Source organism: Podarcis erhardii (assembly GCF_964252035.2).
Source record: "Podarcis erhardii genome assembly, chromosome: 4".
Taxonomy (NCBI): Eukaryota; Metazoa; Chordata; class Lepidosauria; order Squamata; family Lacertidae; genus Podarcis; species Podarcis erhardii.
The window spans coordinates 53,485,232-53,511,725 of NC_138508.1; the positions used below are offsets into that span (position 1 = coordinate 53,485,232).

Below are 26,494 nucleotides of genomic sequence, written 5' to 3' on the forward strand. Positions count from 1 at the left end.
CTTGGTTGCCGTCCCCTGTGCGCTATCCAACCTAATTTTTAGGTGAAAATCTGAAAAAGTGTTATTATTTAAAGATTCACCACAGCTGGGAAAAGTACATCTCTGTTGTGAATGGTACATGTATACTCACCCTGCCTGCTAATTATAACATAGTACACCTGTACACACCCAAACTGGATGAAGCACTAACTCCCTTACATGAATCAGAGATCATTTGTATGGCCAATGTGCATCAGTGACAATTCCCTTCCAGCCATTTTTTTTGGTCCTTTCCCCATGTGCTTCTCCGAATCCTAAGTCTTCCCTTGATGCTCCTCTATAACCAATGGGTTGTAGGCCCTCAAGCCAGACAGACTGATTTTTTGGAGCACCACACTTCATTCCAGTTTCTGGGAAAGTCCATTGACCTATTTCCTTGAAGCTATGGAGAAGTTTTCCTGTTTCTCAGGTTTCTCCAGTGCTACAGTAAAGCACCCCACCGTCCTGGCAACGTACCCTAGCAATCCTTGCTGTCCCTGCAAGGCAGAGTTTTTCATGCCCACTTCAGGGCACTGAAAATGGTAAACTAACATCCTGTAATCATTTGGATTTGCCATAGGAGAAAATAACACAGTACAGTACTGGTAAATATTAGGGAGGGTGCTTTTTTGTAAAAGAAATTCCCAGTTACATTTATATTCATTCAGATTACAGTATACTTTAACTAGAAGACTCTGGGACTTCTCAGGAAAAGTTGTAAAGAGAAATGGACATTTACACTGCAAAAAAAAACACACCCCAGGTTCTGCATAAGGATTTGGGCTCTTTATAAAGCTCGACTGCTTTCAGTGATTTTCCATACCACTGAAGTTCAGCTTTACAGTAAACTTGTCTTTGCTTTTTAAAGCCTTTTCTCAATTTAATTGTGGGAGCTGGTGTTTTGTTTCCCACCAGCAGGATATTTTACGAACGCCAGGACTTGAATTATTTATTGGAAGTAAAACCAGAGTTGCACATAAAGCATATAAGGAGAAGGAGGTCCCAGCACCATGGGGTGTTTACAAAGAGCAGGATTAAAGAAAAATGGTCTAAATAAGCCAAGTTGTTGTTGTTGTTTCAAAAAAACTTTCAGCCTTGCCCTTCTCTTACCCAGTTGAACTTTGCAACAGACTTGTGAGGCAAAATTAATTACCTCATATGCATTTATTATGTACAAGCACACCATAACTTCTAAGAAATAAGTGCTACTTTTAGTTCGGCCCCCTCATCAAAGCATTGTGATGCAGATGAAACAGCTATGTGTAAAGAGCAGTCTGGTGGGCACAAGGTTGTATTAGGGTATGATACCATACATGGAAAGTTGTTTCCATTTCCATTGGGAATAAGCCCCATTAAACGCAGTTAGGTTTATTTTCAAGTAGACATGCATAGGATTGAGCGGTAAAAGAATATAGCAAATTGTCTAAGCGTGGTTCTAGATGGATGCCTATTGTGTTCTTCATGCATGCAGGTTTTTTCCTGCATCCACATGGCATCATTAGCATTCAGATACCGGCTCATATTTTCCCATTTCGTCTGCATTTCCCTTTCCAGGGCAAAATCTGATTAGTAAAAAACACAACTATCTGTTTGAGATATTTTGCATACTAAGTCCTCATCTGGAAGTATTCTGAGTGCCATTTTTAGGATGTTAAACTAACAGACCTATGTTTTCAGGCATTTATCACCTATGCACACCTGCTTCAATTTCAGTTGTTATTAATACATTTTAATACTTTGATTTTGCAAACAATTTTAATTCAGTTAATTGTACTGTAATCATATTAGTAATTAAGAGCAAAAGTTGGTGGAAGAATCCTATGTTGGGTTCTGGAGTTTTGTAGGTGGTAGGAAAGCTGTTGTGTTTTCTCCACTCCTTAGCAAATGTTCCAGATGGGTTTAAATAAGGAAACTGCAAGGTTGTGCCTTGAGGTGGAAGACACATTTCTGTGATTATTGGGTCTTACAAACCACCCCGCCCTGGTTGCCTCCACTGACCAGAGCCAGTTGAGCTTCCCCCCCATCAAAATTATTTTATTAATTTATTGCTGTTCACTTAAGTCTTGAGGCTATTAAAAATTGTACAATAAGAACAACTGTAATAGGTTTTAAAACAATGTGAATGTTAAGATTGCTTTTTATTTTTTAAAAAAACTGTCGGGGCTTTCTTTGTTGCATGCATGTAACATGTAGTTCACCTCTTAGTGGTGTTCAACAATGAACTGTTATATTCAATGAGGTAGGGATGACTTGTTGGTATGGGAGAGATGTGATTCATAAAGCACTTCAAACAACAGATTTCTGTTTCTTCCTGTGTCTTTCAATCCTGGGGGAAACCAACACTACTTTTCTGTTTCCGCCTGCAAATGGTATTTCCTATTCTGCCAACAGGAAACAACCTTTCAATATGCATGAATTAATTTGTCCTCAGCAGACTAATCCTTAAAGATGGCTTGTTTAAACACATTATGCTAATCTGAGTTATTGTTCTAACTTCATTGGGAGAAAAGCACATTCAGTTTTTTTGTTTAAGACAGTGGATTCAGATGACTGTTAACCATGTGGGAACTGCTACAATGCCTCTCTATGTGAACATGGGGGTTTAGTAGTTCCTGGTTGCCTGAATCTACCCTCACTCCACATTTAGCAGTGCAAAAGAATATGTGATTTTCAGTGTTTTAAGTTGTAACCAAACTACCTCATTTCAACACAGTGATATGTTGCTTCCTGGCATTTTTGCAAATATTAATTTCCATTGTGCAGCTGCCTTGTGAGCATTGCTTGACCTTTGTGTTATCTAGTTAAAACTAATTATTGCTCAGTTTTGCAGGCCTTGTCAGCTGGCCTGGCCAGCCCATCCCCTTTCCATTAGTTTCCCCCAGGCAACTTTTCACACTGGACATAGAAATATTAATCACTTATTCTCAGGCATAGAAAACTGGAAGCACTGGGAGTGTAAGCTGCCATTGAGTCTTCCACATCAGCAACTCATCTGCTCCTTTTCTGTCAACTGTATCCTGGAGGCTGCTTCTGAGAGCTACTTTTCTTGTTTGAACTAATGTTTATTGTCATCACCTCAGCAACTTTTCTGGAAAAGGCTATTGAAATCAGGGTGATCCTGTAGTTTGGGCAGTGCTATTAAATGTAAATATAGTGAGGGTTATTGTTGAAAAGAACAAGAGATCTTATAAGTTGACAAGGAAAAGAACATTAGTGTAATGTAGACTTGACATTGGGATGATAGATTTGGCCTAAAAGTGTTATACTTGAAGAAACGTGTAATTAACAAGAATTCCAAAAAGTGCCTCATGTGACTGAATCCAGCCATCATGTTAGTTGTGGGAAAATGGTTGTTTGCACATAAGAGCATGGGCGAAAGTTTATTATTGCAAGGTGATTTCATAGCAAAAGGCACTGCTTGGAGCATGATCAACGCGTGGACAGCTCATGCTGTCCTGATGATTGGTCCACGTAGCATGGCTTGATCGACTACGTGGGCCTGGTGTGATGGCATGGCATTGTCCTTATCTGCCAGCTGAGGGAAAAGTTGCTTCTTGGTATTTGTATCTTTTTGGCTACACACAATAAATGTTTGGCTGCAGCAGCTCATGGGGCAGTCAGATTTCTTCAACCCATCTTGGTGTGAGACTGATTATTTACGGATGGCGAGCAGGTTCTCGTCAGTTAGTGTTCCGCAATGGTCAGAAGCATCATGGGAAAGGATAGCTAGACCCAGGCACCAGCACTGATTGAAACATTTCCGTTGCAGCTATGTAGGTTGGCCTGCCAGAGGATAGGTTGTCTGGGGTCCATCAAAGCTAGAGTCCCATTTGGAGATGCTGGGGATTAAACTTGGGACTTTTCGCATGAAGACTATGTGCTCTACCACTAAACTAAGAGTCTTCACCACTTTGGATTTTGTTTTGTATGGGCAGGAACCTTTTAAACTGATTTCAGTGCAAAGCTCAACAGCATGAAAGAACAGCGAGTTCCCTTTTCCATTCTAATAAACTGGCAGTAATGAACAATGAGCTAATAGATCTCATTTGCAAGGTATGATCATTTCCTTTGCCATAGGACTCTGAAGAAATAGGCTGCGAAAGAGGAATGGTTATTAGCATAATTCTTTTGCTGCTCATACCACAGATGTCATAATAAACATCAGTAGATGCTTGTGACCTAGAAATCTGCTTTTAGGTTATGTAAATGCAAATGCTTAGTAATTAAATAATTGGAATCAAGATACAGAAGTCAATTTAAAATAAAAGGATATTTGTTGGATACCTCACATTTACTTATTTGTGTAAATTAGAAAAATAACATTCAATATGGTAGGAATTAAGTACTGTAGGTTTTGCTTTTGAGGGTTCTGCTGACCACCGAATGCTTAGCATTGGATTGCTTAAAGGTAAAGGTAAAGGGACCCCTGACCATTAGGTCCAGTCGTGACCGACTCTGGGGTTGCGGCGCTCATCTCGCTTTATTGGCCGAGGGAGCCGGCGTTTGTCTGCAGACAGCTTCTGGGTCATGTGGCCAGCCTGACTAAGCCACTTCTGGCGAACCAGAGCAGCACACGGAAACGCTGTTTACCTTCCTGCTGGAGCGGTACCTATTTATCTACTTGCACTTTGTGCTTTCGAACTGCTAGGTTGGCAGGAGCTGGGACCGAGCAACGGGAGCTCACCCCGTTGCAGGGATTCGAACTGCCGACCTTCTGATCGGCAAGTCCTAGGCTCTGTGGTTTAACTCACAGCGTCACCTGGGCCCCAATTGGATTGCTTAGAAGACACAAATTCCTTCTTACACAACTGTGTTGGACATAATTAAATTAGTATTGCATTTGGAGGTACAGTAATATTCATATTAATAATGATATTTATAAATGTACTAGCCACTTTTCACCATAAGGTCCCAGGGTAGGAACAACAACTTTAAACACAACATTGAAAATTGTTTAAAGCAAACACCATACATGTAAGACCGCATCACTGGAGGATTAAGATTATATTCGTATAATTCAACTCTCACTCCCCCCCCCATCCAGTTCCTTCTTTCTGTGTTTTTTTTCCTTTTTTCAGGTTAATGTTATGATTGAACAGTTGGAGTTAGGAGCAATAACAAGAATAGTAATAATAACTATGGCTTGTCTTTCTTTCCCATCAGGTGGCAGTGAAAGTTATTGATAAGAAAAGAGCCAAAAAGGACACCTATGTTACCAAGAATCTGAGGCGGGAGGGACAGATCCAGCAGATGATCCGACACCCTTACATTGCTCAGCTGCTGGATATCTTGGAAACGGAAAACAGCTACTACCTTGTTATGGAGCTGTGCCCAGGGGGCAACTTGATGCACAAAATCTATGAGAAAAAGCGGCTGGAAGAGCATGAAGCACGCAAATACATCCGGCAGCTTATCTTGGCTGTTGAACACCTACATCGTGCAGGGGTGGTTCACAGGTGAGCTTGCTTATTTATTTAACATGAGTGTTCTGCTTTTTGAAGACCATGGCTTCACAGAGATCTTTACAGTATATTCACGGATGCAAATATCATTTAGAAACTATTAAACAAGAGTTTAATAAAATCAATCTGTCGTTACATAAATTAAGCAGTGGCAGTTATAAATAAAACAAGATGGAACTTGTATGTGAAAAGTCTTCCCAAGGGAAATCGTATCATTCTTCTTCAGTTCAGAGTTTCAGGTGGTTGGTTAAAATGTACATTTTGCAACAGAACTTTTGTGGACTCCGATTTTATTTTTTTTATAATTTGTTGCTAATTCTTGATACGCCAGTGTTTTTTAAAAAATAAACTCTAGTTAGTTCACTGGTTAATTTTAAGTATTTTTAAAAATTATATTTTGTTTTAACTATGGGCTGTAATCCAGTTTGAAAGACTTAATGTCAGAAAAGGCAACTTCAGTGGTTAAATTATATACCTATCTTTTCTACTTTGTGTGATTTAGTTGACTGGCACAATACCCAGCCAGGAGTGTAGAGATTTGCTTTATAGGCAGGCTCTAAAAGTGTGCAAGCACTATGTGTCACCTATCAATTCAAGCAGTTTGCTATTATTTTAATTATAACGGACCCTTTAAAAAGGAGTGCTAAATCCGTGTTTTAGAAAGTCACAATTCATTCTTGCCTTAAGTGCAGTTGGCAATGAAGTTATTTTAAATCAGCTCTAAAAATAACAGCACTTGCACATCTGTGATCTGTAGGTGTTCACATTCTCTCTTTATGATAAACAAGACATGGCTGTTCTTGCGGGATGGAATTTCTTGCTTCTGTACCTTTTACAATATATACTCATGATCTCTGAGCTTGTTTAACAGAACAGGTAAGGACTTCCACCACCACCACCAAAATCAAATTCATTAAAGATATTATTCAGCCGGCTCTATCACAAATTATTTGTCCTTGTGTGGTAAAGTAGGTAAATAATTAGATTGAGGGAGAGGAGTGATTAAATTCAGTCATCTTATCAACATGAGTCATGTTATTGAAAATAGTGAATTGTAATTATTGAAGAACCTTAAAACTTTTATGACCTTGAATTCAGCTATAGAAAATTTTACTGTCATATGAAAATACTTGGTATTTTAAGGTTAAAAGAAGTGTTCAAGGTATCCAACTCTTCAGCTAAGGAAATAATTATTCTTTTGTCCTGCCTGTCATTTTCAGTACTTGGCCTAAAAGTGAAACCTTCTTAAACTTGTGAGCTATAGTAGCCTGGTTCACATGTCACACTGTAAGCTAAACTGTGGCTTACTGAGACTGCCTGAACATACTGATTCTCCTTTCTAGTCCTCTTAGTTTTTAGTGTGCTGTGTTAGTTAAGTCGATGCTTGGCTTAGTGTGTCATCCAGACATGGGATTTTGGTTAAGCTCTCTTCTTAACCATGATATCTAGCCAAGGTTTGTTCTTGGCTGCAGATCATGGTTAAGGAGGAGAGAGTTTTAAGCACAGTCACACATTCAGATGACACACTCAGCCAAATCTTAGCTGCCATGTTGTGTTGAGTTGAAAGAATAGAGGAGGAGCAAAATGGAAGCAGTCTCCTCCTTGGGAGCCAGCACATTCATGCATTCATGTTAAACCGTGGTTTGACTTAGAATGATGTGTGAACACAGCCTGTGTTCTGTAAACTCTCACTTATGCTACCTAGTAGCCAGTCCACCAGTATCCAGCAATTTTCTGGGTCGTGAGCTCATCATTTCAAAGCCGCGACTTCTTGTGAGAGAACAGAGAGTTGCCAGTGGAGTGTAAGCTCTTCCTACACTACATGAGCCCACTGCTTCACCTTCCCATTCCCAGCAACTCAAAGGGACAATGGGGCAAACATTACACCAAATTGCTTTTCTAATTTTCTGTTTTGGGAGTTTTAACAGTGAAGTACAATCAAAGGCTGTAAATCAGAACCCAAAAGGAGGGTTTACCTAGCTAATTCCTAATGTTTGTCCACAAAATTCAGTCCTCCCTGGGTGTTTTTCCCAAAGAGATGACGTGAGGTTACCAATATCTTTAAAAGAAATTCATGGGTTCCCGACATGTGCAGTTTGCCCCATGGTTTGTTTTTGTTTGGGTTCTGTGTGTTCAGTGTGGATAGCTTTGGACAGCTTTAAAAGGGGGATAGGCAGATTGATGGAGGATAAGCAGAGGCTGCTAGTAGTGATGATTGTGTTCTGTGCCCAGTGTTGGAGATTGAGGGCCTCTGAATATCAGTTGCAGAGCGGGAAGCGTGCTTTTATTGTTCCATTTGTCAGCTTCCCATAGACATCTGGTTGGCCACTGTGAGAATAGGATGCTGGACTATATGGGCCTTTAGTCAGCTGCAGCAGGGCTTGTTATGTTCTCAGAATCTGTTTTGGTGCCAAAGCACTAGGCATCCCAGAGTAGCTCCTCTTATTTATTTCTACCCTGCCATTCCTTCTAAAGGAGCCCAGGGCTGCTCCTTTTAACACAGTCACCATGCCCAGTCATTTTGTTTAGGAGCTATTGGCTTCCCTAGGGTCTTCCATCATTAATTGGACTTTAAGGCATGTAAGATGGGTACTGTAGCCTTCTTCATGCTCTTTTGGATTGCTTGTCGCCAGATTATATTGTAAAAGATGATTCCAGGACTGTCAGTCTGTGTTTGTCTTGTTCTAGCAACGTTTGAGGAAGCTTGGCTGATTTTCCCTTGACCTAATGAAGTTTGTAATGCCAGACTGAGAACCCCGTTTTAAGAATACTGTACATCCTTTTTACAGCCAAAAGCTCTTACCAAGCAGTCATTTCTGATGCCTGTCCTGGCTCTGTGGGGTCATTTTGAGAAGGTCTGTAAACTTTGGCCTGCGGTTTGTTCATTGTTGAAGCCATAGAAGCATCAATCTCAAATCAGAATTAGATAGCAGTCATTGTCTCTTTGTCTGACAGCAAGAAAACAATCTCAAATGGCAATATATGGGAAGCCTTTTCTTTTTAGAAGATATTTACAGAGGCCTTCATGCTGTCAAAAACAGGATGAGCATTAAGCTTCCTAAGGGAGTAAGAACAACAAAGACAATGAAGTTAAGGCTTTGGTGCTTGCAATAGCATCCCACAGGAAATTCTCAACAACCCTTTTAAAGTAATTTTAACCAAATTCAATCCTATTCAGTGCAATTACTGTCAGAATGTCAGAGAAAGGAATTTAATAATGTACCAGTGGCAAAGACAGCTTCCTGTGTATCTGTTTTTTCCACTATTTCTTTCAATGTGGAACTAGATGCATATCACCTTGAATTTGGTTATTAAGCAATGCTTTGGGAGATGTTAAATTATACACATTTCTGTATTTTGTGAGCTATAATAGCATATGGATGTAAGAGATCAAAGTCTGAATGCTGTACCTCCATGCTATCACCTTGGACAAGCCACTATCGCTCCGTCTTCATTTCCTATCTGTAAAAGGGACTAAGAATTACCTTTTCATATATCATTCTCTGCATCATAGGTGCTGCCAGACAGCCTCTTCTGTCTGATAATAGCCCAAGTTTCTCGCATTGGGCCATGTAATGGAAGACTTAGAGGACACACCAGTTGAGAATGTAGGCAGCAACTAGTTATAGGACATTCCTAATTCTTTCAAAACACATCTATTTTGTTATTCACCATGTCACCATACTGTCTGCTTGGGTCACTCATGGCATTTGGTTAGACCTTGGCGGATAATGTCAAAGATGTCTTTCCTTATAGATTATCATACAGTACAACAATAACGTTCTTTTGTTTGTTATGACTTCCAATTCACATGGTTGCCCATAGTCAATAAAGAACTTTCTAATCACCTCTGAAGCATTGCTGAGGTATTTAAACCATCCTGACTCTCACTTCAAAAATTGTGAGACTTTTTAAAGTTCTGAATCTCAATGAGTGGCTTTTTACAGCTGATGAAGCCTATTTGCAGGTACTCATAGGAAAGAGGGTACAACTTCAAGTAACTTGCAAATATCTCTTTTGAAGTTGCCCCCAGTGAGGGCTTTCCTTCCAATGCACATAGCAACTTCAGAAGAAATACTTTCCTTTGGATATCACCAGGGGAGGAAAAGGTTAAATTTCCTCATCCATGCCTGGTGCAGTCTTGATAGTATCTCTCCCCACCCCCCAGCTGTTGCTATATGCATTTTTTAAAGTTGATGCATTAAACCTCTACAACATTCAGTTTGGCCTTGCTCCTTTCTATGTAACACAAAGTGTTAGCAGGATTGTCAAATGCTTAGGCATTTTTGGCAACTTGTTCTGTTCCAAGAGGTAACATTAATAGGCCCTCAGGTAGGTTGTTACGAGGATGACAGAGATAGTGATTGTAAAGCATTTTGAACATTGCAGAGGCTATGGAAATAAAATGCAAACAGTGACAAAAACATTTGAAAGTCTCTGATAGCACCCCTCAAGTACAGTTATTCCAGGCATCTTAGATTTTGTTTCTTGGCACCCATTGCTTGATCTCTAGAAGCATTCAGCCAACTAATTTTAAGTACAGTGTGATGGCTAGTGCAATATTTATGTCAGAATTCTGCAGCACTGAGATTTGCTTCCTTTTGAAATGCAAAGTTGGCTTTTCTTCCATAGGTTTGCCTTAGGAATGCAGTTTAACTGCACAAGGCCACAAATATCCCAAACTATGCTTTGAAGTCAGTGAACCATTTTCCTTCTTCCACTTATGTTATGGTGATATATGTTTTTCAGCCTTATTGTGCCTGTATTTCTTTTCCATGCAGAAGACTAGACCCAGTAAATATCATTTGATAGCATAAATCAAATATACATAGCCTTTAAAACTCTCTTTTTCTGTACAAAAGCTGTCTGTTCTCATGTTTTTTTCAAATGGAGACTGTCTAATATGATTTCATGACACATACCACAATGCTGGAAAATACCACTAGACTTCCCAGCCACAATATTCCGGTGCAACTCTCATTAATTTCAGTCAGTTTTGTGGAATAGAACTGTTTGATGGATTGTGCCCCAACACATATATTAGACCAAGTGTACCAGCATGGTAACTACATCGGACTACAACTCGATCATCTCTATAGCATAACATCAAGATCCTAATCTGATGCAAGTGGAAAATGACAGTGGTTACTGAAACTTTGAAAATATCAAAAGCTTGAAGGCCTGCATTCTCATTAAACATGTTTGTCTGTTTCAGAGATTTGAAGATAGAAAATCTCTTGCTTGATGATGACAACAATATCAAGCTTATTGGTATGAAACTCTTACTGCAATTTTGTTGACTGGTATTTTTGTTATAATAAATGTCCCAAAACATTCTGTGTGGCAGTATATAGCAGTGCTTTTTAGAGGAATGTGGCAAAAGAAGTTGCAATCCTGTGGTCTTCTATGCATATATAATTTTTTTCAATGAGCACTGGTAAGTAGCACACAGCCCCAAATGTGTTACTTGCAAGTAAGACACTTTAAATTGATTTGATTTCATTTAATTTCACACCTGTATGCTCCTTTTCAACCCCCCCCCCCGAGTTCAGTAACAAAGCATTAACAAATGAAAACAATACCTAAAAGCAATATTCAACAAAAGTACAATAATACACACACACACACACACACACACACACAATTACAATTAGATTTATATGCCACCTTTTCTTCCAAGGAGCTCAAGGTGGTATACTGGTTCTCCTGCCCATTTCATCCTTACCACAGCCTTGTGAGGTAGGTTAGGCTAAGAGGTGTTGACTGGTTCAAGGTCACCCAGTGAACTTCATGGCTGATTGGGGCTTTGAATCTCAGTCTCCCAGATCATAGTCCAACGCTCCAACCATTATTCCATATGGGCAAAATTACAAAGTACAAATCAATCACAATGGATATATGTTAGGAATGTCATTTTACCCTATGACAAGAAACAGAAAAAACATCCATCAAACCACCTCTATCTGTCACCTAGGGTGTACATACTCCCCTCCTATTTCTCAGTCGGGAGACAGATTCCACCAAGTTTTTACCAGTTGGTGGCTTCAGTAAGCTATACTTCCTCATAAAACTGTGGTAATAAAAGCCATTTTCACAAGGGATATCAACATTGTTTTTACAAAACAATGGAGAGGTTAAAGCAATATGGGGAAATGCCATTTTTAATATGATTAACAGTCCCTGAAAATTAATCAGTTGAAATGGTTGATGCTTGTTTTCATGTACTTGCATGCACATGCAGTCCTAATAATGTGTATTTTCGGCCCCTAATCACTACTTTTGCCACAGACAAATGCAGCATCTGGGCTCTGTTCCTGGAAGCATGGTGTTTTTAAGAACAGGAAATCTAAAATTTGAGCATGCATAATGGCATATCATTGCAAATATAGTTGGAGTGTGAACATCCTTCTACCACCATACCATTGCTTTTTAATGTGTGGATTTGAGAGCTTCAGTTCCAAGAAAGTTTTGCCTTTCTGTTTTATTTGCAAATGGATTTTTTTTTTCTGGAAGTCAATTACACATAGATGAGTACTAAACTTGTGCTATATTGTGTTACATTTCTGGAAGTGGCTTTTATGTCATGTGAATGCTCAAATATAATGCAGCAATTAACAATTAGGTAACATTGTGGAAATGAAATACACTGTTGTGTGAACACAGCCTTAGTCTTGCAGCATCAGGCAAAACCCCACCCACTCCATATGATTGGCTTACTCATCTGCAGAAATAGAATGTGAAACTGGTTGAGAAGCCTTTTATATTTATATCTAATTTGTCAATGGCCCATTGATTCTTCAACTGCCTATCAACTTCATTCAGAGCACTGTTCATCCACATTTTGCAGACACCATAGATTACTCATCTTATTCTACTATCTGTTTATAGCTCCCATTAATGCTAGTTGTGGGCATTGATAGGAAAATATTCCCCTTAGCAGAACATCTGTTTATGTATTTAATTCTGTGCCTACACATTTTCTAGCAGCAATGAGTCTGGGTGCACAGTAGAAGCCAGATGATGATGATTTCATGAGAGAGGCTTCATCACCTCTGAGGTGATGAAAATTGTTGCCTAAAATGGGACCAGAAGTAAAAAGCGAACAAGACATTGTGAACTACACAAAGCTCTGTGTGAGACTGTTTCTGAATGTTTAAGGTGTATAAAACCTTTAAGGGAGATATACACACATGTATGCATATGAACTACCATCCATCAAACTGAAAAGTGGCACGTGCTGTGCCCCCATTTCATTGTAAGCCCTGCCCCCCTTTAGGATTGCTTTAGGATTCTCCCTGAAAATACTATATTGGGGTGCTGCTTTAAACATGGTTTGGGAGTGCATTGTGACCCCTCTGCGCAATCATATATTGCCCCGAATGGATCTCTCCCTCTGACCCAGAACCTTGGGAGCCCCAATGACAAAAAATATTGTTTCATGGTATTGTGTAACCTCACAGTGTGCTCTCAATCCGAAGTACAGGTTTCAAGTTCCCTTAGCCCTCCTGATGTCCTTAAGAACCCCAGGGCTCCAATGATGGAAATACTATTTTGGCGTGTAAATCTTCTATATGTCTATCACTTCATCCTTGATCCTAAGAAATAGGTTTCAAGTCCTTACCATGCATCTGATCAAATCCTCATGATGAGGATTTCATGATCAAATCCTATAGGTAGGGCTATACTCAGTTCTGTAGCATGCAACCACACACACTGTTGCAAAGATGCAAGGAGAGCAGGGTTGTACTCTTAAGATTCCAGCCTCTCAAATAGTTCTGCCAGGCAAGGAGAAAGCTTTTTTATATGCATTTACTTAAGACACTTGAGCTCGTACTGTCATCTTTTTTTCATAAGTGTTATTCCAGTTTCCTGACTAAATTTATATTTAAATTTTCCCTAGACTCAAATAAAAAGCTCTTAACTAAAAAGGAAGCCTTTAACTGCATAAATGATTGCAGCAAAGTACAAATATTGCGAGGTTGTTGTTTCTCCTGTGCAATGTTGAAAGCTTTATTTGTTTTCTTTTTCACAGACTTTGGCTTGAGCAACTGTGCAAGTATCTTGGGATACTCTGATCCATTCAGCACGCAGTGCGGTAGTCCAGCCTACGCAGCACCAGAGCTGCTTGCAAGAAAAAAATATGGTCCCAAAATAGATGTTTGGTCCATGTGAGTTACTATAATTGAAAAAGCTACATGCATGCAGGGGGTGGGGGTTGACTTCTCTTGCTTGACTTTTATATAAGTTCTAATTGGAGCTGCTGGTAAATTAAAATATGTAACTTTGGAAAAATAGTTTACAGTGCTGATGATTGTAAATGTTAGCATTTACAATGTCAGGATTTCAATTTGCCAGGAATTTCCAAACATAAGATACAGTTCATTCTCCAAAGTAATTGCTGCCTAGTGTGTTTAGTTGACCTTGGCCATTGGGATTTACAAACTGTGGTCTACAGCTGTTTGTGGAGCAGGGACAGAAGTTACCCAGAATGTTGTTGTCAGAAAACAAGGAGATATGAGAAACTTGTCAAATAATTTGCTTTTATAGGAACTGATATGAACTTTTCAGTGACTGCGGTGGAAATCTTAATACTCCAGGGTACTACAAGCAAACAAAGATGAATGTGTTTCAAGAAATGTTCAGACTTCCCTGTCTGGAAATTTGAATTAATTCCATTGATCTCGGTGCAGTTAAGAACAGATACGAGTTTCCCTCTTTGGGATTTTTTGTTTTGCTTTGTCCTTTGTTTGCAAGCAGCTAGTTCAGAGAGCTTTATATTTTGAAGCCCAATTTACAGTGTCTGTGCTTCGAGAAAATCCAAATCGAAACTGTCACACTGCTCCTTAATTGGTTGCTCCTACATAGGGTCACCCATCCACAGCAAGCTGGAGCTGCTGAACGAAGAAGCTCTTACTGTGACATGATTCAAACAGAGAATGCCATCATTCTTTTTTCTTGCCCTTTAACCTTCTCAGGCAATAACATCCTGCACCATTTAATTTAAGGAGAGAGACAGTTGACTCATAGCTTGTTCATCTACAGGGAATGCTGTATTATAGGATATACCTTATAATGCACTTGCTTAGCCCTTGGGTTTTGCACTTGCTTGGTGCATGGAAGCAGCATAGTGTGAATCAATCCTGTGTGTGGTCCTTTTGCACATAAGCAAATCTTATTTCCATATAACCAAATCACCCCTTAAAACTGTGAACTTTTCAAATCAGAATTAATTCTTAAGTAATGTGATCCTTCATGCTATGAATGGTTTTATCTCTCAAGAAACTGGTTATGCAGATACTCTGAAGGGAGGCTAAATGCTACTGGGTTGGATTCAGACTTAACCACACTAAAGCTCCATTGGTTTTAGTGGGTCTACTCTAAACATGACTGAGACACAAGATCCAGCGGACTGTTGCTGCACTTCTAGAGAACATTGTGTTATGGCTTCTATGAGAAGAGCTCAGTGATAGAGCAAGTGCTTTGGGTGCAGAAAGTCCCAGTTTGGATCCCTGCTTCTCCTATGAAAAGGATCTTGGATACCAAAGCTGGAAAAGACCATTGCCTTTAAAGAACATTTGAGACCTTCTGTCAATTGGAATAAACTGTGGTGGGTTAGATGGACTAGTAGTAACATCATATGTTCATATATATTCCATAAGTGTGATAAACCATAGGCTAGTAAACTTAATGCATTCTTGCATGCCTTGTCTTGTTTGTAAGGGAATTGTTTCTCTTAACAGTTTCCCCCACCACTCTTCTTTTACAGTGGGGTGAATATGTATGCAATGTTGACTGGGACACTGCCGTTTACTGTGGAGCCATTCAGTCTGAGAGCACTGTACCAGAAAATGGTAGACAAAGAAATGAATCCTTTCCCTACTCAGCTCTCCACAGGTAAATAATGCAGTTACTTAAGTGCTACTCCATTTAAGTCCATACAGCTCTCATAATTAATGTTGTACTGTACATCAGAACTTCTGTTTCTGGTGGGCTGAGTGTTCAGAACTTTGCTGAATCAACCTATTTGGTCTGTAATTTCACACTTGATTTGTGCTTTCTGTCTCTCTCCCTGTGTTGGTTTAATCAGAAGATGGAAGGGCTACATTCTTCCCAAGAGTAAAGTCTATTGATCTTCCTGAGATTCCCTCCTGGGCAAGTTTTCAGTCAGAATGATTTGAAATTCACTTAACCCAATTCACTGTGGAAGTTATATATCATATTATTCCAATGCATTAGGAGTAATAAATAAAAGCCTAAATAAAAGTGTTCCTTTTTTACATTCCAAGCTTGGTTTCAGTATAAGATGATAGTGAGAATTACCCATAGGATTTGTTTGAAGTGTGTTTGGTGTGTCAAGCTATAAATTAGTGTCATAATGGTTATGAAGCTCTGTTCCTTAATGACCAATTTTGTACTTTAGCTGCAAGTGGATTAGAACAAACATAACTTTGCTTGCTTTGTTTCTCTGTCAGAGCTATTGAAACTGTGGTAATTTGACCAATCCAGTTCTTCAAATATTTGCATGCATGAGTAGTTTTCATATCCCAATGGAGTAAATGGAAAGTTTCACTTTTGCTTCAACAGCACATTTGGGGCGGGAGTTACTGCTGTTTTTGTTACTTTCTTTGGTTTTGTTAGGTGGGGTATTTTATTAATGTTACTGGTGTCAGGAGTGGTATCAGAAGATTTACACTAAAAAGGGATAAAATAATGGGCAGTAGGCTCTTTCTACAAGTTTATGTTCAGTATTATTGCAGAAATTAAACTTACTTCACTGTTATGCTCTTACTTCTACTTGTTCACTATTGCAGCAGTATTGGCAATATTACTTAATAGAGAAGACCTAAGGTTGCTAGCCTTTATGCCGTGTTGCATAACTTTATACATCAAACGTTGATTAAAGTCACATTCAGTTACTGCACGTTTGGTGACTCTTCAGACACTGATTTAATATGACATTTCTTGTTATCTCTTTGTGCTTGTAACAGTAGAAGTTCTTTGCAATGCTTCACAAATTGCTGCATTAGACAAGTTTTAGAAACAGGGTGAAAGGCTTTATATTTATTTATTTGACTGTTTCTCAGTGGATGATGGCACATTGAAAAGTTTAAATTAGCTGGTAGGCTTCACCAAAGGATGAGTGTGCATTTGCACACTTACTCCCTTTCACATGTTCACATACCCATCCATCCATGTTGATATCTGTCTGTCTTGGGAGACAATGGAGGAGTGTGCCTTGGGGGATGAAGTCAAACTGTTGGAAGGTTACAGCGCCTGCTGTGGCTGTAGAGACAGATTCAGGAGAGACAGGTGAAGGGGTCCAGTTTGTCTCCTGCAGATGCACCATGGCGTTTCTTCTCTCTGCGCTCCTCCCAAAGGTCATCTCTCCTCTGGTCACTGCTGAGGATACACAAACTGACTGTCTCCAGGCACTGCAGTTGTCTGCAAGGGATTCCCCACATGACAGGGTTGATGTTGCCAGCCTTCATGTCATGTTTGCAGACATATTTGTAACACAGAGTTGGTCTGCCTGGGGCTCCCCATAGACAAAGAGCCAGACAAAATAGAGAGGGGGCACTAATGTGATGTCTAGGCTTGAAATGCCATACACCCATTTGCTGTTTTTGTGTGCCACAACCAAGCTGGAGTCATTGGCAATTGTACCCGAAATTCAGATGTGGAAGGTGCACCTCCAGTTCAGAACCATTGACCTGAGCTTGAATCTGGGACCTTAAATGCAGCAAGCAATAACCCTGCTGGATCAGTCCAGAGATCCATCTAGTTCAATGTTGTGTTTCCCACTTTGACCAACTGGGTGCTTCCATGAAGCCCATAAGCAAAAGATAGGGAGGCAGTAGCCCCCCACCCCACCCCCGTTACCCCACTGACCCGTGACGTACTGGTTCTGAGCCTGGAGTGCCAAAGACAGAAGGCCAAGTGCCTGGTATTTATATTGAACCTGGCCAATCTGAGGCTTCAGATTGCCACCTGGTCACAGGGGTTGATGCTCCCTCCTGGGCTCAGATAGGGTTCTGAGGTTTGAGCACGTAGGAAACTCCCAGCAGATCACCATGGTTTCAGACAGGTCTTTCTCAGCCCTGCTTGGAGATGTCAGGAATTGAGCGCAGGGCTTTTACCAGTCTATGGTAGCTTATCAGGCTATATATAAGCCCAGAAATCGCTGAGCATTATGCATCTCTCTTCCCCCAGCCCCAAGTAATATGTCAAATAAATAGCAACATTTTCTGTAGGCTATTCAGCCCTCCTTCTTGAAGACGACTTTCCGCAAAGCCTTTCAGGAAATATTGTTATTCTGTTAGTGATTTTAGATGGGCTGGATTCCAGAATTGTGGAACTTGGCAGAAACCTCAGACTAATTCATGGTTTCTCTTTTTATGACTGCTGAGCTTCAGATGTGTTCCATCTGCAAAAAACTTGAGGGTTAGTGGAATTACCTCCAAAAGGATTGTTCATACAGAGCACTGAATTTTTAACTGTGTACCCATTTTATTCTGAAGCCTTCCCTCCTCCCCATTTCAAATTGCATTGGGTGCAGAATTTATTGAAAATGCATATGCCACAGATTTATCGGTACAGCATAGTTGCTTGTATCCCAGGGATCAACTGTGAAAAATGGTATATTGATGGTAGGCAAATGCATGGTCCATTAAGCCAACTTCATGAAGAATTAGGTGCTAGCATTTATAGCAGTTTACAGTGGAGGCTTGTCCATTAGACCAAATGAGGTGCTGCCACACCAACCCCAGTCTGCCCTCGGCCAACCCCCCACCTGCTTGTCTTCTTACTTAACAGCAAGTCCCAGGGTAAGGTCTCTCCTCTGGTCTTATTGTTGCCCTTGTAGAATTCAGCAGGGAGGAGAATGGTGGGACAAAACTAGAATTACTCAGCTCCGCCTGTCATTGGCTCTATCTATTTTTTTTTTTTAATAAAAATTTATTATGGTTTTGTATAATAAAGCAAGTATTACAATCAAAAAAGAAGCAACAGAAAAAGAAAAAGAACTCAAAAAACAACAGCGTATTGGCTCTATCTATTTTTGGCTGCCCTACCAGTCCTAATGAGCACCAGCTACCACTGAGTTTTTAACACTACAGATATGTTATTTGTCTTATAACAAACTTGGTAAACATGGAAGCTAAATTAAAATGAGGCTTTGGCTGCTGAGTGACATTGCTAACTCATTTCTTATAGACAGGCAGCCCAGACAGCAATTATGCTAGATCCTCCTGTGAACAATTTCATTAGATCAGAGCTAGCCAAAGTGGTGGTCTCAGATGTTTTGAACTACAGCTGTCCTCAGCCCCAGCTGGAATGGCCAATGGTCAGGAATGATGAGAGGGCGTAGTCCACAGTATCTGGAGGCCACCACATTAGCTTGTGATATACATGAGAATTTCCTACAATTCTTGTTGATCATCACCTTAACACATGTAAGTGCAGGAGGCAATATGCAAGCTTTCGTGTTTCCTGGGTCCTGTGATCATGCCATGTTGCTAGGAGAGGGGGTAGCTGTGTTGTTTACTGTATTATCATTTATTGGTGTGATCACTGGTACAGGCTGCTCTTATTTTGTGTTAAACCTTACATTTTATGTGATTTTTGTACTGATGCATCCTATTTTTTATTCCATGCCACATTGAGACAGTTTGTAAGGCAATTAATAAGTTTAATAAAGAATAACAACTAGCACGTCTATCCCCAGTGAAGACTTCACCACTATCTCTAACCCACTGGTGGATCAATGGGAGCTGTATATTGGACTCATGTGTGTTGGCTTTTGTTGGCTGAATGCTCTCAGGGTACCTTTTTGAAATACCCTCTGTTTGGCAGCTGTTCCATGCACCAGCCATAATGTGCAGAGCTGCTAATTTTATGGATAGGTCCTACTGTGTACTTTTCTACACTGATGCAAGCTGCCAGCAGGGATATCTGATGGGACAGAAATGTTGTGCAAGGGTAAAAGTCACTTGCTGAGCTGTTCTGCTTATTGGAACCACCATCTTCACATTAGGTATGATAAAGCTGAGAATGAATGACCTCTTATCAAGGATGCCATAGCAGTAAATTCCCTGTGTTGCATAGGGCTTAGATTAGATGAGCTTTAAGGTTACTTCGCATTATGTGATTGTATGAAGAACAAAACTTGGTAGCTCACACTGGATCTAATAAGGAAATGGAACCCAGTGAAGTGATGAAACAAAAGGAAAGCAGGAAAACACCAAACTGACAGCAGAATTAAGAATGGATGCCTCCAGTGGTGCAGTGGGCCAGTGTGTTGGGCTGTTAACCAGAAGGTTGGTGGTTCGAGCCCACTCAAGGACAGCTGTGGGCATGATTCCTATATTTCAGGGGGTTGGACTAGATCACTCTTTGGGTACCTTCCAGTTCTAGAATTCTATGATTCTAGAAAGAAGGAATGAAGCTGAGAAAAGGAACAAAAGCAAGATACTCAGGTTAAAGAAGAGTAAACATCAGAAAAGAGTTAGTAGTTAAAAATATAAAATAGCAGTAGAAAAAAATAGGGGAAAGACGCTTTTATAAAGAAGATAGAACAGGTCAAGCACACAAGAATGAGTTAGAAGAAAAGAAACGAAGATCATTAAAAGAAATTGGAGTAAATTTTAATGAAGAGAGAAACTGACCCTTTGGTACTGGTGTTGCCCCTGCAGAGACCATAAATTGGCTCTGGAATTACTGACCTCTCTGCCTACTGAAATCAAGTTGGCATCATCTGTAATGAGCTTCTGGTGCCAAATTAAGACTTTGTTTTTTCAGCAAGCCTTCTTATGAAAATGATTTATAGTTCTTTAGCCTCCTTTCAGATGACCAATTTTGGTGTTTACAATTTCTGTTTAATGTATTCTGCTTGCCCTTAAGTGTTGTTTTGGAATAATTGATAGATATATTCTTAACTGAGTTTATGGTATAGAAATTTGTAACATATATGATGATATGCTTTGATCTTCCTTGGTATCCTCTCTCTTGTTTTTCCTGGCATGATGTCAACCCTCTTTCGTGTGATTTATTTTGTTATTGCTGTATTTTATTTGTGTGTGTGTGTACACACACACACACACACACACACACACACACAGTGGTGCCTCGCAAGACGAAAAGAATCCGTTCCGCGATTCTCTTCATCTAGTGGTTTTTTCATCTTGCAAAGCAAGCCCATTGACGGCTTAGCGGATTAGCGCTATTAGCGGCTTTTAGCGGCTTATCGGCTTAGCGCCTTAGAAAAAGGGAGAGGAAAGGGGGGAAAAGTCGGAAAAACTTGCAAGACATTTCGTCTTGTGAAGCAAGCCCATAGGGAAATTCGTTTTGCGAAGCACCTCCAAAATGGAAAACCCTTTCGTCTAGCGGGTTTTTCGTCTTGCGAGGCATTCGTCTTGCGGGGCACCACTGTATATATATATATTACCTAAAATGTGTAACCCCAATAAACACATCTAAAAAAAAATATGGACCAATAGTAATAAATTGCAGCAAAAAATGAGAGATACTTAATATGGTACAGTTTCCCAAGATTTAGATACACAGGGCTCCATTTCCAAAGCTGATTGATCTGTGCCACACTGGTTGCTTTTTGCGTCCACTTTTTGACAATAGTTTGATTTTTTTTGATGATTTGCATCCCAGCTAAGCGGCAAGTTGTTCTTTTATCCTGTTGTGTTGCACAAGCTTGGAGAAATTCGAAGTGGTTCTTATGAAGAGCGCATGTGCTCAGAAAGTTTCTCAGATGTTGGCTGTGCATCTGTTCTCTGGGTTTGTGATTCATGCTTGCAAGTGCATTGTGCATGTGGGAAGGACCAATGTCAGAACAGGATTTTTCAGTGGCACATCATTCCCACCCCTAGCAGTACAGTTTTTCTGTTTCTGCTAGAGCAAGAAGCAAAGAAAATACCTGGGAAGCTATGTCTTGGTAAAACATGCACATAACAAGGCAAGCATCTGTAAAGGAGGGGCCTGTATTTCTGGATTTATTTTCTTGTTAGCTGCTCGGTCACTTGCCAGAGTGGAGCAAGGGTAATGTATTGCAGTGTTTTTAGACACAGAACTGGTCTAAGTCAGGGCCACTTTCCATACATGAAGCCTGTGGCAGCAGTTGCACTCCCATATTATAGGCAGGATCTGTATCCATACATAGGCTTACTTTGTGAGTGGGCCTAAAACAATGGATTTTTCTTTCTGCATGACAGTTTTGCTCACAGGAGTGAAAACTCCCCTGAATGAAAACTCATAATGTAGGAAGTCACCTTTGGCCATTTTGCACACCGAAAGAGGAGGCTGACCTGGATTGTTTGGTTCCATCTTGAAACACTTGCAGCTTAATAAATGCATGCCAGTCATTCAGTTGGTTCTGAACAGTGGCTCCGTATTTTGCCAAAGTGGTTTCAAGAGGTAGACTGAACATCTGTTGTATGTTTAGCATAGAACAAGTGTTTCCAGCTTTCGCTTCCCTGCCTTGACCGTCTGAAGCTAAGTGACATCTGAAACTAAACTAAAAAACAACAACACACACACAGTGGGGATTTGTGGGACGTTCTTAAGTCTTACTCATATGACAAAGTTCCCTTCTTGAGTAGGATACTGGTACAGAACACATAGGCCCTGCATCTCATGTGAATATTTTTGCTGGTTGCCCCTTTAAAATGCATATGAGTGGCTCAAAACACATTCATGTGCACTTCACATCTGATGCAAGATGGGTGTGTTTTGCATTCTCTTCCAGCTCCTAAAATCCTGTAAGGTCTGAAGATTGTGCAGGTGTGTAGCCTTTAGTTTGCCAGAGAAATATCCTGTCATGCATCCTCTGGATCCAGTTTCTTTCAGTCCCCCCCTCCCTTTAAGTAGCGAGGAGACCTTGCCCTTTCACTGTCAAAAAGATCATAAGGGGAGGGGAAGCTGGGATTTATTACGACAAGAAGGAAGGGGATTGTCAGTCTTCTTCCTAGCTCCAGGACAGGATGCACCTGTGGTTCCATATGAACATGGGTAGACAAGGAGCATAAAGGCATTAGGTACAGGAGGTCAGGCACCAGATTAGGCATATGAGGACCAACAGGCCAGGGACAATTGGCATGGTGGTCACTGGCAAGTTAAGTGGACATGGATCAAAGATCAAGAAGCAAGTATTGAGCCAGAGCAAAACAGAAAGGTGAGTTCCAAGGCAATAATAGAGGGGTGGGGAGGGTAGAAGCAGGCACAAGGTCAGCAGCAGACAAGGGTCACAAGTCTGTGGCAGTCAAGAAAAAGCAAAGCAGGAGAGTAGGCAGAATAGGCATGCTTAAGACAAATCACTCAAACTGGTGGTCTGACATGGCTGCAAGGCCTTATGGTGTGACCCACTTGGCCTGCCTGGCTCTTTTCAAGCAGGAGATGGGGCCTAGAGCAGTGTTTCCCAACCTTGTGCCTCCAGCTGTTTTTGGACTACAATTCACATCATCCCTTGCCACTGGTCTTGCTAGTCAGGGATGATGGGAGTTGTAGTTCAAAAACAGCTGGAGGCACAAGGTTGGGAAACACTGGCCTAGAGGACACCCTTTTCCTTGTTCTAAACATCCTGGCCTTCTGAAGATCAAGAGCGCTTGCGATGTGGGAAGTACTGGTATAGGCTGCTGGAGATCCTAGTTTTCAGACCTCTCCCCTTTGGTGCCTTACAGGGAGAAAGGAATCAAGATCTTGCTGCCCCCCCCCCATATCACACACAGTCACTTCTTTATGCCCCCCCCCCAAAAAAAAACCCTACCAACATAAATTATTTTCAGGTCACCGAGTATAAATCTCTGACATAATAAATGCCTTAAATTCCAGGCCCAGTGCAGCAAAAGTAAGATTCTTACAAAACGTTTAGTTCAGATTATATGTTGTGAAATTCTCTTGTTACTCTGACTAGATACCACCCAATCCTGATTTATTGGACAAGCCTTTTATTTTTTTCTCTTCCTGGCACCCTGATTTGTTGTGGAACATGAGCATGTATTTCCTTTTCCTGGCTTCATGTGGAATGTGCATGACATCATTGCCTGGTGTGAATATGGCTAAGGGAATGCCTTTGCATAGTACTGAGAAGGTTGGATGACAATGTGGCTGAATGAAGGTGGTAGCCTTTTAAAGGCAAACTTATCTTCTCTTTAGTAAAGGAAAAATCACAGACTGTTTAGGCTGCTGCGAATCTTCTTTGTGAACAGCTCTCTTTACACGTGAGGTGCAGAAATACATGGAACCTGGCACTTTTAGTTGGATTGATGTTCTTTGTAGCAAAAGAGGGGGGGGGGAGTATTGCTGTGGTCACGTTTTCCAAGCACTTGTTGTGGAACTCATCCAAGATTATTTTGGCACCCTCTCCAAATGTTTCCTGTAGTCACTAGAGAATGCACCAGATGGGCCACTCAATACAGTTGCATGTGACGGCTGTTTTGGTACAAGTGACATGCAAAGCAGAAATTAGTTATTATGCTGAGTGCAAAGCCTCATTAATTTCTTGTGGCGCACACATTTAATTATACAGTCAGAGAGCAAGATTTATCCCACTGGATTTAGAGATCACAGTCTTAGGTTTTGTACTACTGAGCCTTTCTGTAGCTCAGATACCAACTTGTTTTTTTATCTTTCTTTTCTTTTTTTAAAAAGCCTCCTAACTTAAAAAGGCACATGACCCTTTTAAGATTGGGCTTTGTGACCCTCCTTTAAAGCACAGAAGAAAGTGTCAGACTCTTGATTTAAGCTTAGGCATATATAAACACACATTTAATTTAAAAACATTTGAAATAAATTACCATGCTTAAAGCTGACAGTGTACTGATGGTGTGAGCAGTTTGTATAAACACAAGAGCTGTTCTTGGCATAAATCAGGCTGATGAAACCACACAGAAGTAACTGCCATTATTTCAATAGGAGTTAGAAACCAGATTCATCAGAGTTGCATCCATAAGTGTGTTTAATTATTTGTTTTGTTATATCTGTCTTACCTACTGAAGTGATCACTATAATGGACTTCTTTAGCTGATCTCAGTTTGTTGACGACGCATCTGATTTGATTCCATAATGCTTATTTTGTCATGTATAAAGTGCATGTCAGTTTACCAGGATCAACCCTGCAATCTCCAGTTAAAAGGTTCTGGTGATAAGGAAAGCCTGAGACCCTCGAGTGATGCTGCCAGTCAGAGTAGACAGTACTGGGCTATATAGTCCAGTGGTCTAACTCAGTTTAAGGTAGCTTCATATGTTGTAGTCTTAGAGCTATTTACACCATTTCTGTAAAAGATACAGCCCATATTTGCAGGTTTCTAGAGGTGGTGTGTCCTCCATTTGGAAACCATGTGCTTTTCTAATTCATACTGAATACCATTCATGTTATGTTTGGGTAATAGCTGCTACATTTTTGGTAAAGTTGCTTTCTTGTAATTAATCATCTACAAAAAGGATTTGCAAAACATGTGACACTTTTTTTCTCTCTCCTTAATGTCTTTACAGCGGCTGTGAACTTCCTACGATCTCTGCTAGAGCCAGATCCTACAAAGAGGCCAAACATCCAACAAGCCTTAGCGAATCGTTGGCTTAATGAGAATGGAAAAGTTCTGAATAATGTCACGTATCCAAACAGGTAAACTGTGCAAGATAAGGCTGTTTTACCAACATGATAAAGTTCCACTGAAGTCATTAGGGTTGCTTGGATGAGGAAGGGCTGCTTGAGTGAGCCAGAGGAGGTAGGTGTGTGTGTGTGTGTGTGTGTGTGTGTGTGTGTTTTCTCAAATGTTATCTCTCACACTCTGATCCTGCAAAATTCAGCATAAGCCCTAATGATGGGTGAATTCCCCTTGGCTCACTTCTGAATTAGTTGGCATTTATGAGCCTGGAGAATTTTCGAGAAAAGCTTGTCTCTGTTGTCCAAGAGATCTCTCCTGTTTTGAAATGTTGGTATGTGTACTGCGATGATGGCAAGCACGTGAGTTTTATTTGCCCCTAAGAACTGTAGTTCCCAGGAGAGCATTCCGACTTCCGGTTCCGGTCGCGGCTTGGAGGGGAGCGCGGAGAACCAGCTCTTGGTTTTTCGGGCGCTGCGGAGGTTTGGTGAGCCGCTAGGGCGCAGCGAACCCGAAAAAAACCCTAAGGGGGGTTCCCTGGGGTGACAGGCTCCCAGCAGCGTGAAAGCGGTCGTACCATCTCCCTGTACCGACGGGTTGCAGACAGAGACCGCTAGCGCAATTGGGGAAGTTCCAACTCCGCAGCGCGACGCCTCGAGCTCCCGCCAGGAGAGGCGACGGGTCTCCTAGAGAGAAGAAAGGCATCCACAGTGTGCTGTAGCGTTCGCACAGAACGCATTTCTCTTGGAAGCATAAAGCTAGTTGTGAAGCTGTGTGCTGCCCGGTTTATTTTTAAGAAGTGTGTTTGGGAGTTCACTCGGCGATGGAACTAAGATGGCGCAGCTGGAAGTCGGCGGTTTGAGGAGGCTTTCTGTAAAGTCTGCTTGAGTGAGTGAACTTTAAGTGGCGAATCGGGAAGTGCGGCTTATTTGCCTATAAGAACTTATAAGAACTACAAAACCATAAAACAACAAAGACGCTAAAGACGTTTGGGACTTTGGAGCTTTAACGGCTAGTAGAGAGTAACCAAGCAGCGGTGGGATAATAATTAGCCCCCCCCCCCCCGTGTCGCTTACGCTGTTTAAGCTGCATGTCCCCTTCTTGACTACACTCTTGTGATTGCTCTTAGCTGCTGTATTTTGGATTTTAAACTGTGTAAACTGTTTTCCACTTTTATATTTTTTGTAGCGGATTTAGAGAACGTTAGGGGATGGTTTTCTCTTCTTCTTCTTTTTTTTTTTTTCTTTCTATTTTTTTCTGCCGCCCCTGAAAGGACCAAAGTACAGCTCCGGGGAATTTTGAGGAGCGGGCGGAGTATCTTACGAGAGAGACGGCGGTAAGGAGGAAAGAGAGGATCTGAGTCGGGAGTTCTTCTCTCTCTCGCCACTCCCCACCCCCCCACGCCTC

General features: G+C 40.8%; 1 protein-coding gene across 1 annotated transcript in view; it reads left to right on the forward strand.

Annotated features, from left to right (window-relative positions):
• The window catches only part of HUNK (hormonally up-regulated Neu-associated kinase), a 60,590-nt gene that overhangs the window by 15,909 nt on the left and 18,187 nt on the right, over nt 1-26,494 (forward strand). The window contains exons 2-6 of the mRNA XM_081859281.1: nt 5,182-5,474; nt 10,696-10,751; nt 13,513-13,648; nt 15,247-15,374; nt 24,978-25,107. Of these exons, the coding sequence (XP_081715407.1) occupies nt 5,182-5,474; nt 10,696-10,751; nt 13,513-13,648; nt 15,247-15,374; nt 24,978-25,107 (743 nt within the window). The remainder of the gene's footprint in view (nt 1-5,181; nt 5,475-10,695; nt 10,752-13,512; nt 13,649-15,246; nt 15,375-24,977; nt 25,108-26,494) is intronic.